Source organism: Callospermophilus lateralis, chromosome 5 (assembly GCF_048772815.1).
Source record: "Callospermophilus lateralis isolate mCalLat2 chromosome 5, mCalLat2.hap1, whole genome shotgun sequence".
Classification (NCBI taxonomy): Eukaryota; Metazoa; Chordata; class Mammalia; order Rodentia; family Sciuridae; genus Callospermophilus; species Callospermophilus lateralis.
Window position 1 is genome coordinate 39916105 of NC_135309.1, and position 14930 is coordinate 39931034.

Genomic DNA, 14930 nt, shown 5'->3' on the forward strand with positions numbered 1-14930 from the left:
AGGTTTCCAAAACCCAGTGAATAGTATTCCTGCTCTGTGTGAACTGGGATGGTCCTAGGGCCTCCACTAGACTTCCTTCACCCAGTACGCTCGGTTCCATGTCCCTGCTCTCTGGCGTCTGTTGATCGCCCAGCCTTCCCATGGTTCTTCACATCTTTCCTCTATTACTGGCCTGATCCTGCCTACTGTCACTATTTATATGCATGTCAGTTAGGTTGTACTGTGATGATGACAAAAACTCGGCTTCAACTGGCCTAAGGCAAGGGGTTCATTTATCTGCCAAGTCTCGGGTACTGCTGCCTCCAGAGGATTAAATGACAGCATTAAAACCTTATCTTCCTCGTTCTGACCCTCTACTGTGGTTTTCTCGGGGTTTGCTGGCCTCATTCTAGCTCTTGCAGGTTCTTCTGTGTGGTGACACGCGGCCTCTATCAGCAGGGACACCGTCTAATCTCAAGAACTAGCCCCTTTCTCCACAGGCCAGTAAAAGTCCCAATCTCATTGACCTAGCTTAGGTCACATGCCCACCTGTGAGCCACTTATTACATAAGATGGTGTTTTCTGCTCTGATTGGCCAGCGCTGACCTGGTTCCACCCCTGGGGCAAAGTCGGCTGTTCTAGAACACAGTGTGCCTGAATGAGGGGAAGGCTCCAAGGGAAAATTGAGATGCTGTCACCATATAAAGGGAGAAGGGATGCCAGGAAAGCAAAATCAAGAGATAGTCTGGCCCCAAAAAATGTGTCTGTTCCCCTCTTGCTCCCCCATAGTGCAGCCTAGGCCTCTCCCCTCCCATCCAGTGCCCTATCTCTGTTGCCCCTCTGCTTGCCTTGCAGGCCCGTGTTCGGAAGTTTGGCCCCAAACTGCTCCAACTACTGGCCGAGTGGACAGAGACCTTCCCGCGGGACTTCCAGGAGGAATCAACCATTGGGCATCTGAAGGATGTGGTGGGCCGCATAGCCCCTTGTGATGAGGTGGGCAAGCCTGGGTGGAAGTCACTTTGCCTTCTCCGCACCCTCATATCCAGGCCTGAACCTGTTTCCCGTGGCTTCCTAGGTCCCTGATCTCCCAGCTTTGCACACTGCATGCTGTAAAATCAGCCCCTTTGTGACCCATCAAGGAATCGGGTACTGAGGGGCTATGAGCTAATCCAGGCCTCTGGTTCCAGGCTGGCTTCTTGACCTCTCTGTGCCCTGCTCTCATTGATGGCATCAGGTGGCCAAGAAGGGAAGACCTACTCATGGGTTCTTGTGGATGCATAGTCAGGCTGCTGGTCTGTGACCCACCAGGCCACCTGGAAGGGCCACACCTTGGGCCTGTGCCACAGAGGTCTCCCTCCTGCCTCTGTGCTTGATCTATCTCAGGATTATGGGACATGGTTTAGGATGTAGAATAGAAAAAGGTCAGGGAAGAGTTGATGATTGGATGGATGGGGAAAGGAGAGAGTGGAAGCAGGGAAGAGGGATGCAGGCTAACTTGGTGGACAGTTAGGTGCTTTTATGGATGGATATAGGGGAGGATAGGTGCTTGAGTAATTTGCATAGGCAGGTGGATTAATGGAGTAATGAATGTGGAAAGATTGATGGAAGGAAGGGAGATGAAAAGGGGGAAGGATACATGGGTAGGTGAGTGGATAGATGGGTGGAAAGGTGAATGAAGGGTGGGTAGAAAGGTAGGAGGAAGGATAGATTAGTAAATTGGTGAATCTGTGGGTAAGTAACTGTAAAGGGGGAGGTGGGTGATAGCACATGAGTCAGGAAGATATGGGTACAGGACTATGACGGATGGATAAGTGATGGTAAGTGCTAGATAGGTGGGTGAGTGGGTGGGTAGATGGATGAGTGAGTGAGTGGGTGAAGTAGGAAGGATAGATGAGTGAACTGATGGACCTGTGGGTGCAGTGGTAACTGTTTGAAAGGGAAGGTGTATGAGAGCACATGGGTAGAGAAGAGATGGTACAGGGATGATGGAGAGAAGGATGGAGCAGATTAAGTGAGGTGGGAGCTCCATCTCCTGCTTCATCCCCACTCCCTCCAAGATTTCTTTGGCAGCACTGAGATCTGAATCATATGATAAGACAGGGTTATTTGCCCTTATCTGACCTGCCTGACATTGGTGGAGCCTTGTCTCAGGTGCTGGGGGACAAGGCTGATTTTCCTTGGGAAGCCATGGCCTCTTCACCATTCTGAGAGTGTCAGGCCTATCACCAAGGCTATGTGGTGTGGACCAGAATGGGAGTTCCCTGGTCTCTATCCATACCCCCAGGCCTAAGCCAGGGACGCTTCCTTATGTCTTCACTGTCCCCAAGTCACTCTTCCACAGAAGGTATCCAATCTAAAGAGGATGTCCTCTCTGCGCTGGATATTTACTGGTGGGTGGCAGGTTGTTCCCCTCCCAGCACCACACAGGCTAGGATGGGAAGAGCAATGAAGCAGACTGTGAGTCAGTCCCGCAGGGCTCAGAGCCAGGGGATTTAGATCATATTACTTGAGCCCAGATCCAGTCTCAGAAACCACAGCCGTGTGGCTTTGGGCAAGGTACTTTGCATCTCTGAGCTTCAGTTTTCTCATCAGTAAACCAGAGACATTCATCATTGCCACTATGCAACTTGGCAGCAAGGAGGTATGAAGTTATTTCAGCACTTAGTAATTATGAGCTACAATGAGAGGCAAATTGTTCCTCAAATTCAGGCATATGAGAATTATTCTTTAACTTCCATGAAACATTTCAAACATACCCAAGCATAAAGAAGAGTAACCATGAACTCCTCTGTACCCATCACTTATACTCAACAGTTATCAAAACTTTGACAAACTTGTTTCCTCTGTGCCCTCACACACTTCTACCTCTCTATAAATTAGTTGTATCCCAATCAAGACGATTATATCTTTTGCTCCAAAAACATTTGCTCATTATTGTTTTGTTTTGTTTTGTGTATATGTGCTGGAAATCCAACTCAGGGCCTCCAGGGATGCCAAACACACACTCTACCACTGAGCTCCACCCCCAGCATTGGGTTTATAAAAGATTTCTCACACAGGGAAAGAACTAAATGAAATAAAGTGCTGTGCACAAGGTCATGAGATGAGCATGGGTATTTTCAGAGCTACATATCTTTGAGCAAATTACTTAACCTCTCTGAATCTTATGTTTCTTTCTATAAAAGGAAGAGTGATAATTCCTCCCTTATGGGACTATGGGAACAAAGGGACCCAGGGTTGTAGAGGAGACAGAATGGTTGGAGATGTCATAGAGGGTGAAACCAGAAAGCAAAGAGACATGATGAATGGTGTAGCCACTCAGGAGACACTGGCTGTGCATTGGAAACGGGAAGGAAATGTCGGGGCTCACAAGTGACTGTGTCACCATGCTGAATCTAACTTAACCATCTTCCCAGCACTCAATGAGAACCTACAAGGCAGCATTTTATTATACTTTTGGTGCAGTGTTGCTGAGAGAGGCCATTCCTTCGGTTAATGAGTCGGACCTCAATCTACCCACTGACTGGGTATTTCCCAAATAACCAGTGGACACCTTCTGCGTCTGACCCCTGTAGCTCTAGGCATTTGGGTTAGGTTTAGGATTAGAGTTAAGATTAGGATTAACTGTCAGGGATAGAGGGCAGCAGTGAGGCTAGTCAGGTTAAGTGGGCTCTTATCCTGTCCCCTATATCCTGAGGCTTTGCCATAGCCACCCATGGCTGCTTCACAGAGAAGTAGTTCCACGGACCAGAGAGGACAGCCTCACCATCACTACAGCACTGGGCACCAACAAACCTCAGGCATCAGCAGCACTCATTAAACCCTAAGAGACTGCAAGGAACTGCTGAGGCCCAAAGCCACTCACAGCCCAGTGAGTCAGACACTGCATCTACAAAATGTCACTGGGTTTGTGCATTTCAAAATAGCATGAAGAAAAATTCACCCTTACTTTCTTAAATCACCTGACTATACCAACTATTCACTAGCCTATTGTTTTCTGAGACTTCTGGTCCCGGTTTGTCTGGTTGATGTTTCATCATTGCTGGGAGGCCATGAACTCGGCTCTCTTCTGCTAGCACCCAAATCCTTGGTTCATAGGGAATTGCATGTTTCTCTAGGGGTGACATTTCCTACAGGCTCATGAGCTCAGGGGCCTGTTCTATGGGTTATTGACCCAAACCCTTGGGGATATATGGATATGTCTCTTCCAGCCAGGCTATTGGTATCTTTCTTTAGAAATAGAGGTCTCTGAAGGGAAAAAACGATCACTTTCTCCTTGGGAGTAGAAGGGTAGGCTCCCCTTGGCCTACCCTGGAAGAAGGGCCATGGCCTTTCATCCTTCCATCCAGCCCAGGGCATGGTCCAGAGCAGGAATCCATCTGTCTGAGCTGAATGGTGAAGGGACTCTGTTGGTAGGTTATTGAGCACCCACTGCGTTCACAGAACTGGGACAGACTCTGATAACACAGAGAAGACAACACAGAATTCCCTGCCTCTCTGGAACTGTCATTCTGAGGTTGTGGGGGAAGTGGGTGATAAACAAACCTGATTATCCCTGATAGTGGTCCTATAAAAGAAGTCACATAGAGCGTTACAGAATACTGCCAGGGTAGAGGGCAGCAGTGAGGCTGGCCAGGAAGTTCTCTCTGAGCTGGGCTTAAGATTTAGAAGGGGTCACCCTTAAAGCCAAGACAAAGGACAGTTATCCAGGGCAGGATCTGTTCCATGTCTTCCTTCCTCTCTTCCTTCCTTCCTCCAGCTCCCTGGCAGCACACACCCCACTCTGCCCAGCTGCCCAGACAGGGTGCTTTGAGCCCCACTGGCCTCCCTGATATGTGCTCTTCTCAGTTCCCACCAGTAATCCCAGAGCTTTCTCCCCAACTGGCCTTCACTTGACCCTAGCTCCCAAATGCCTGAGGTTGATCCTATTTTAGGTTGGGGGCAGGTCCCAGCACATTTGCTGGTATCTGACCTTTTCTGTAGAGCCCTAATGGACCCTGTCCACCTCAAAGGTAAAGATGGGTATTCAGACCTGAGCACCCCTTCTTACCCTCCCCCCATGCCCCACCAGGCCTACCGGAAGAGGATGCATCAGCTCCTGCAGGCCCTACACCAGAAGCTTGCAGCTTTGGGCCAGGGATCTGAAGGCTTCATGGGTGCTGACAAGCCCATCTCCTACAGAACCAAGCCACCAGCCTCCATCCATAGGGAGCTCCTTGGCATCTGTAGCGATCCCTACACACTGGCCCAGCAGCTGACCCACGTGGAGCTGGTAAGCAGGCAATGCTGCTCTTTCCCCAGGGCAGGAAACAACTGGGCATCCTACCCAATTGGTGGGCCACCACTCGCCCCTCTGCCCTCCCAAATTGGTCTCAGGATAACCCTGGATCAGGCCCTTCACAGCACGGGCAGTCAGCATCTGAGACTATCCTGGAGCAGTCAGTTTCCCAACACTCCTGGGGCCCGGAACAGGAGGGCTGGAGGTGTCAGCCGCTGGCCTGTCTGAGGATTTAGCTCACGAATGAAAGAACTGGGTTCACATTTCAGCTCTGATACCACCTGTTGGGTGATCCTTCCAGAACTAGTGACTTCCCCATCCAGGGCTCACACAGACTCATTGCTCCCTGTTCAGCTTTCCAGAGCAGCTCCACAAGCTTTTTACCTACTCGAAAAGGGAATTTCTTTGCCCAGCCCAGTCAAAGAAAGAGGAACAAGGGGAGTGGGTTTCTTCCCTTCTACACCTCCACCATTATGGCACTCTGTACTCGCCATAGTGCTTACATGCACTTCCCATTTCCCTGCAGGGTTGAGAAATGTTACATGATTTGCCAGAGTTCACAAGCAGAAGGCACAGAGCCAGGGTTTAGTTCTGACCCAGATACTATGCCTGGCCACCAGGTCTCCCTCCCTCCCCTCCCCATCCAAAGAGCTGGTTATTTCAATAACCTGATTTTGAGCCTGGTACATTGCTTCCTTCACCCACTCCTCCATGAACGGGGAAAGGAGGGGATCTCTCCTTCGGGGATGGTGTTGAACTCTGTGACAACCCAAAACAGGATCTGTAAGCCCCCATGTGAAGGGTGACTGCAAACAGATCCTCATGGTGGGGGGTGGGGGGTGAGAAGAAGGTCAGGGAGTCAGGCAGGAGCACCCACCCTACCACACCCCCAGCAAGCCCTTCTTCCCCAAATCTCCCGTTTTTCCGACCCTTCTCCCTTCTGATGCAGGAACGACTGCGACACATCGGACCTGAGGAGTTTGTCCAGGCTTTTGTGAACAAGGACCCTCTGGCCAGTACAAAGGTAGAAAGAAAGCTCTCGGACAAGCTGTCCCAGCAATGACCCTCCTCGCCCCCATCGTGTGGCGGCCACGGTAGGGGCGAACCCAGAGCGGGATGGAGGGGCTTTGGAGGAGTCCTACCCACTCACTCACGCACCTCCAGCTGAGACCTCGATAGTCCCGCGTCTTGGGGAAGCCTAGAAGGCTAGACGTGCCCTGGGTGGGGAGAAGGCAGGACCGCGGAGGGAGCCCCGGCGCGCTCCAGGACCGCGCGGACCCTCGCGGTGCGTTTCGACGGGCGCTGATGCCCTCCAGCGGCCAGTCGGGGAAGCGCGGGCTGGTAGGTGCAGCGGGAAAAGGAAGGGAAGAAGGCGCTCAGGACACCGTCCCCCACACCTGGATTTTGAGCCAGTCCTTCCCTTCTAGGAGCTCAACCAGAGGGTCCCTGGTGCTTAACAACTGGCTAAATCCGAACCAAAACTGAAAACATTCTGTCTTGTACTCTCACACCTAATAAAAGAAGTACAAACTAAATACTGTAGTATGTGATTGCATTTTCACCCTCCAGATAAGCAAAGATCACATAGTAGGATAGACATCTTGGGGATATGTAGGAAAGCGGCATTCTCCTACACCACTGGTAGCGGATGAAATTGTCGCAAGGCTTTAGAGAGCAAATAGGAAATCACAGATCGACAATTTAAACCGTCCTTCTTGCCGGGTGCAGTGGTGCAGTGGTGCACGCCTGTAATCCCAGCAGCTCAGGAGGCTAAGGCGGGAGGATCGCGCATTCAAAGCCACTCTCAGCAACTTAGTGAGGCCCTAAGCAACTCAGTGAGACCCTGTCTTTAAAGAAAATATAAAATTATAAGAGGGCTGGGATGTGGCTCAGTGGTTAAGTGCCCCTGGGTACAATACCTGGTACCAAAAAAAAAAAAATGTCCTTCCTTTGGCTGGGGATGCAGCTGAGTTGTAGAGCCCTTGCCTAGCACACATGAAACCCTGGGTTAGATCCCCAGCACCAAATAAGTAAATGTACATCCTTGGCCCAACTTTCCACAGCTAGTAATTTATCTACACATTCATGTAACACAAAGATGCACATATACAAAGGTATTTGGGGTGCATAGTATTTGTCACGGTCAAAGACTGGAAGCAAATAATTACCTTATCACCCGTGGACACTGACTTTCAAGTATGAAAAAGAATAAGGCTGCCCACAAGTTTGCAGTCTTAAAGTCCATCTATCCAATCACTAAGAGAAAGGGGTAGAGTGACAAACAGGGCATGTTGTGTAACATGTTGTGTAACAACAAAAAGAGAAGGCTTTGTGATACATCAAAGCTCACACGTGTGCAGAAATGACCTCTAAAAATACTGGTTGCTCCAGGGAGGACAACCATGGGACCATGGGACTGAGGGCATAGGAACAGGAAGGAGACTTGGCTACTCTTCAGGGCTGTTTGGTGTGTGTGTGTGTGTGTGTGTGTGTGTGTGTGTGTGTGTGTTGTTTGGCCATTTACAAGTATTTCCTTTTTATTGTGAAATACATCAAGATTACACATGACATTTATTTATCCCACCGAATTGTAGATGAACAGTTGTCTTGTTTCCTTCTTTTTGCTATTATAAATATACTGCTGTGAGCATTCTTACATGTGTTTCCCTGGATACACCAGTGAATATTTTCTCTGGGGCACCACTTCTCTAATGTTTTGGGGACAGGATCCCTTTATATTTTTAAAAATTATTGAAGACCCCAAAGAACTTTTGGTTAATTGATTATTTCTATCACTATCATATTAGCAATTAAAACTGATTACTTTTTCTTTCTTTCTTTTTTTTTTTCTTTTTTTTTTTGTGTAGTGCTGGTGATCAAACCCAGGACCTTTTACATGATAGTCATGTTCTCTACTACTGAGCCACACTCCCAATCCCAAAACTGATAACTTTTAAAAATATTTACTCACAAATACAATAACCCATTGCATGTTGACATAAGTGACATATTTTATTTAAAAAATTGCATTTTCTGCAATAGAAAATTCCTGAAAAGTGATGTTGTTTTATAAAATTTTTACAAATCTCTGTAATGTCTAACTTCATAGAAGACAGCTGATTTCTTTCATCTGCTTCTGTGTTCAGTCTCTTGACATATACTATTTTGGTTTAAGAAAATCTAATCTCACACAGATATGTAGTCGGAAAATTGAGAAGTATTTGACAGCCTTTTCAGATAATTGTGAATATTCTTGTTAGATACTGCACTAAAACTCAGCCAGTAATAGTTTTTAAAGATTAATTATAATGTGACATCTGAAAATATTATCAATGAACTTTCTGAATGCTATGACATCCATTGCATCTTGCATCTTGAGGGTAAGATTTTATAACATCATACATTGATCTTTTAGAATATGAGGAAACATTGAGTTAGGCAGATCTTCCAAATGTTGACACATTTTATTGTATACTGCTTTAAAATCATATTCATTAATATCAAGAGAAAAGGGTAGAGTGATGAATAAGGTATGTATATACTCCTGATCTCATAATTTAAAAAAAATGTCTGGGACTAGGGTGTAGCTTAGTGGTAGAATGTATACTGAGTATGCGTGAAATCCTGGGATTGATCCCCAGCACCACCAAAAAAAAAAAAAAAATTGTTGTTTAAAATGTGTTTTTTTTAAAAAAAAAAGAGTATGTAAATATTGAGAAGCTGTCAAGCCACAGAAGCAGATACATGTTTTACAAGTTCCCAATTTTCTCTTGAAATCTTGAATTTTATCACTGGCAACAAATACTGGGATCTGTTTTCCTTGAAGTGACAGGTTCATTTTGTTCATTTTTAAGAAAATATCAACCAAATACTGAAATCTGGAGAATGAGAGTTTGTCTCATAGAGTTCATCTGTTAGTCTTTTTTTTTTTTTTTTTTTTTTAAGTAAAAATAGAATTCAGTGGAAACAATGGTCAATTCAGTGCATGGGTGAGCCAAGTCCTGCCCTCAAGACAACCCCACACTTGAGTATACAGCGAAAGTGCTAGGTACTGATGCCCCATTTTGTCACACTGAATAAGAAACATGTACTCACCGGCTGAGATTGAATAGAACTTGAAAGTGTTGCCTCTTTAAGGACATCCATAAGTCACACTCCCCCCCGCCCTTTTGCTGGGCAATTTTTCCCACCATTGCTTTTGCACCATCAGGGCAGACCTCAACACAGTGGGGAAAAGAATATGATCAAATTATTATGAAAATACTTTTCCCCAGAAAGTATACCAGGGACCCCGAAAAGTCTGTGGGCAACACATTGAGGACTATTGCTCTTCCACATACCTAGGGAGGAGAATTACTATGTCACAGGGTAGGCACGTGGGCAGCCTTTCCAGGTAATGCCAGGTGAGGTACCCACTTACCTCCCAGTAGGGAGGTATTCTTGTTCCACATCTTCAGTCACTTGAAATTGTCAAGTGACTCTTGACCTCTTCGGCCATTTCCGTTTCCTCCTTTTGTGATATACCCCATCTCTGACTTTTAGCCTGTTTTCTACTGGTGAATTTTCTTAAGGACTTTAAGGAATTTTTTTGGTTTTGTTTTTACTTGAAATATGTCCTAAATACTAAAGCTTTTATTTTTCTAGTTGTTTTCTTCGCTTCTCATTCTCATTACCATGGCTTTTGATGAACAAGAATTCTTACGCTCCACCTAAATTTACTAAACTTTTCCTTCAGGATCCTCTGATCTGTGTCAGTACAGGTTGTCTTCTGCACTATAGCGTGACGATGTGTCTTCATGTCCAGTAAAGCAAATTCCCCAGGTTCTTCTTGAGGAATGGCGTGGCTATTTGGGGCCTTTTGCCTTTCCATTTAAATTTTAGAATCATCTGTCAAGTTATATGAAAAGTCCTACCAAGATTTTGTTAGACTATATTAAATATGGATCAATTTGAGAAGAATTGACAGATTTATGTTATTGACTCTTTCAATCCATAAAAATAGTATGTACTTCCATTTCCTTAGGTTTATTATATATCTTTCAAATGGCTTAAAATTTTCTCCATAAAAGTGTTACACAGGTTTTGTTAGACTTTTGCCCTAGGTACCTTATGTATACTTTTACTACTGCATATGAAAAAAAACCTATTTTCACAGATTATTTTAAAATATGATTTTATATTTCTGGATGTTCAAAAAGAGTGCATATTCTCAAATAAATAAGCACAGGCTTCCATAATTACTCATTATCTCAACTATGTAGTAATTGTATTTTCTTTTTAATTGATTTTATTATTTTTTAATACACAACAACAGTGGAATGTATTGCAATCCTTATTACACATATAGAGCACAATTTTTCATATCTCTGTATATAAAGTATGTTCACATCAATTAATGCCATTGTACATAAACTTTTTTTGCATTACAATTCTTAATACACGTATATACCACAATTTTTCATATCTAGTAATTGTATGTTCTATCTGCTTGTTTGGGGTATAAGAAATTAATTTGCTTTTTTAAATATGTTTTTTAGTTATTGATAGACCTTTATTTTAATCATCTATATGCATTACTGAGAATCAAACCCAGTGCCTCACACATGCCAGGCAAGTATGCTATCACTAAGCCACAACTCCAGCCCCGAAATTAATTTACTCTTATGTATCAATTTTATATCTGACAATATTATAAAACCTTGCTAATTATATTAATGTGTCACCATTCTTTGGAGGATTTCTTGTAGGCAGGCACATCATCTGCAAATAATTAAGTTTTGTTTCCTCCTTTCAAAGGTTTATTCTTTTTATTCCCATAGTAGTCATAGAATAGAACTGACTTGAGGGCTGGGGTTGTGGCTCAGTGGTAGAGCGCTTGCCTAGCATGTGCGAGTCCCTGGGTTCCATCCTCGGCACCATATAAAAAATAAGTAAAAATGAAGTATTGTGTTCAACTACAACTAAAAAATAAATATTAAAAAAAGAACTGAATTGAGATGGACAGGAAAGGTAGATAGACTTTACTGTATCATTTTAAGTCTCTGAAATATTGAGAGTGTAAGTTGTTGCAGAATAACTCTGCCTGATCCAATAGAATTTGCTTTTCTTGCTTATTGTGCTAACCTGCACTTCTGGTACAAGGTCAAATAGAAGTGTTGATAGCTGACATCCTTCTTTTGTCCTGACTTTAATAGGAATGCTTTTAACCAGTCACAAAAGAGCATAATGTTTGTTATTGGATTTTTTTTTTTTTTTTAGATCTGTGTTATCAGTTTAAGGAAGTACCCTGTTCCTTCCTAGTTTACTTAGAGTTCTTATATGAATGGTTATTGAATTTCATCAAATTCTTTTTCTGGACCCTACAACTCTTATGTTCTCTTCTCCTTTAAACTTTTAAGTGATTATTTATTCATATTAGCTTTTTGAATTAACGTTGAATCAACCTTGCATTTCTAATATACAAAAAACTGAATAAATGAAGCCATTATTTTTTTTTTCAAACATGGCTAGATTGGGTGTGCTAATGTTTGGGTTAGGATTTCTGCAATTGTATTCATGAGTGAAATTAATCTGTTATTTCCCTTTCTGACATTATTCTTGACTACTCTGTTTCTCTTTCCTTATTCTCTATTCTATATGAAATATTGGGGTACCTGTTCTTGGAGCATTTATAGAATTTGCCACTGAGCCTCATTTGTTATTTGAGGTTTTATTCACTGATCCAAGGTTTTTTCTGTTTCGATGTTTATTCTAGTTGTTGTTTTAGTGGTTGTAGGACTGCTTACATTTTTATATCTCATAAGTCCATTTTATAATTTATATTCTTTCGAGAATTTGCCCATTTCCCCTAAGCTTTCACACTTACAGATATAAAGTTATACATAGATAAATAAAAAGCTTTTGACTGTTGTTTCTGAATATCACAGCTTTCTTTTACTATTTCTTTCATTTATTTCTTCTCCAATCTTTACCATTTTCTTCCATTGACTTTCTTTAGATTTATTCTGTTGTTCTTTTTCTGATTTCTAATGTAGGATTTCAGCTTATTTTTATCCTTTCTTCTATTCTAGTGAAAGCATAAAAGACTATTCATTTCTCTTTATATACATTTTTATTTACAGTTTCCAAGTTTTCTTTTTTAGTACTTTTATTACCATTCTAATTCTATTATAATTTCATCCCAGACCCATAATTATTTTTAAACGTGTTCTTAGATTTCCAAATGTCTGAAAATAATGCATATTATCAAATAATTGAATTCAAGCTTCCATATTTGTTTCTTACCTCAACTATATAAATTGTGTTGTTCAAATTTATATTCATACTGTTTTTCTTTTTATTTTCCAGTCTTCCTAACCTATTAATTTCTGGCATGTTTATTAAACTCTTTGATTGTAACAATAGAACTTAACTTCTCCTAATAAGGAATGTCACCTTTCTGATTACTTTGCCTCCGTATTTTGACCCTATTTTACCCAGAGTTTAGACTTCTGACATATCCCTGATGAATTGAAACTTTATTGTTGTGGAGTTAGTCTTTTATCTCTTCTAATGCTTTTGGCCGTAGATTCCTTTTTCCTTTTTGCTTTAAAATCTCTTTTGTCTGACATTAATGAAGATGCTGCTTGGCTTGAGTTGGAGTTACATTCTAATAAACCTATTATAAAGTTGAGAAAATGTAAGTCAAAACATCAAAAGTTGGGAACCATCTAAATAGCTATGTGATATTTATCACATATATATTTTTCTATTATTTTACCCTTGAATTTGGGACATGTTCTTGAAATTGACAAGAAACTAGAATTTTAAAAAATTAAAAGATTGAGATTATTAATCCATAAGGATTTGCTCTTACTGCCTTCTGTTGCACTATTTATTTGTCTCCTTTACATTCTCTATTTCTTTCTCCTTTCCTTACATCTTTTGGATTAATAGATTTTATAGATGCGTGTTTAAGGAAGTACCCTTTCCTTCCTAGTTTGCTTAGAGTTCTTATATAAACTTTAATCCATTTAATCCCCCCCCTCTGTTTATTGAAAGTTATCCTGGCAGTTTTAGCATACCCATTTAAGTTTAATCTGTTAAGCTCGGTTATATGTATACATGAATGTTCTACACCAATTTTATTTTTCTACACAAATTTTAAAATTATGTCTTCAAAGGATATTTTTTGACCCAGGAAAAGATTAGTGTGGAAACATATATGTATAGTTATAGATACATGCATATATTCCCATGGAGAGTTGATTCTCCATATTTTCAGTAGTTGTGTTCTATAATATCACCTCAAACATTAAATCAGCAAATACTGAATGCTTACTTTTAGGGCAAGTACAGGGTTACGTTCCTGCGAGATTCTCATCACATTTTGTCAACCCATCAATGTATATAACCCTTTTACATGTTTAAAGACACCTTATTTCATATATATCATTGATTAACATTGAACTCATGACCAATAGCATAATATGATTCATGTATATTATCAAAAAATTGAATTCAAGCTTCCATATTTGTTCTTTACCTCAACTAGCTAAATATATTTTCTCTGTAGTAAGGCACTTCAGCACTATGCTTGGGAACTTTATTAAACATTTAAATAATTCCTCCCAAAAAAGCACAAAAATGGGCAGGGGAGACTCTGTATAGGAAACAGGATACTTACAGTGTGAGGACTGAAACAAGAAGGCAGAGTGTCCTTTAGTTCAGCCTCAACTGGAAACACTTATGAGTGATGAGTGACAAATATTTTGGCTTCTCTGCACATGTGCATAAATGACCATGAAAACCACACAAGCTATTGGAATTACAAATAAAATTCAGGAAGTAGGCAAATCTGCAAGTATAAAATCCATGAACAATGAGGATCAAGTGTGTCTGTGTGTGTGTGTGTGTGTGCGCGCACACACACATAATTTTGAATTACACCCTTAAATATATAGAAAAGAGATTGGAAGGCTACATACCAAATCATTGGTGTTTCCAGATGGTTTTGAGATTTTCACATTGTCCAAATTGTCTATAACCATGAACTGACTTCATGTTCTAATAAGTTACTGGCAGAGACTCAGCATGGGGTCCTGTGTGTCTCTTCTAGCCCTGTTTCAATGACAAGACTAACAACCTGGAGGCTTATGTGAAATGGTTCAACAGGCTGTGCTACCTTGTGGCAACTGAGATCTGCATGGTGAGTAGAAAAACAGGGTGGGCATGACCTGGTATAGGCAAAAGTGGCCTGGGACCTGGAGGAGCCTATCAGGGAAGGAACTAGAAGGGTACCTTAAGCCCCAATAGTCTCCTGGCAGTTAAATCTTGACTGAGTCCACCTGAGGACTGGCTAGGCACCAAGTGTCACCAAGCTTTCTTGCAGTGACATTTCCCTCAGGGTAGAACCCAGGATGGACCCACTGAGCTCTGTCACCAAGGAAATCAGAATGTTTGCTCAAGGAGTGAGGAGTAGTCACAACTATGCCCAAAGGGCTCTACTGCCTCCATCCATGCCTGTCTGTCCGCCCCAGGCAGCCTGGCCTGCAGTGAGGTTTGATTTGGCTTGCTCAGGATTGAGAATTTGTCTGATTCTTAAGAAATAGGAGAGTACATATAAAAAGTCAGGTCATTGGCTTCCCCTGGAAAGCAAGGAATCTTGGCAACATGGAGCTGGACATGCTTGTCA

At 42.4% G+C, this 14930-nt stretch overlaps 1 protein-coding gene across 3 annotated transcripts in view; it reads left to right on the plus strand.

Moving 5' to 3' along the window:
- The window catches only part of Rasgef1c (RasGEF domain family member 1C), an 89281-nt gene that overhangs the window by 57289 nt on the left and 17062 nt on the right, over window positions 1-14930 (plus strand). For all 3 annotated transcript variants that reach the window (XM_076855817.2, XM_076855819.2, XM_076855818.2), the window contains 4 exons: window positions 835-972; window positions 5051-5251; window positions 6207-6281; window positions 14355-14444. In XM_076855817.2, coding sequence (XP_076711932.1) covers window positions 835-972; window positions 5051-5251; window positions 6207-6281; window positions 14355-14444 — 504 coding nt within the window. The remainder of the gene's footprint in view (window positions 1-834; window positions 973-5050; window positions 5252-6206; window positions 6282-14354; window positions 14445-14930) is intronic.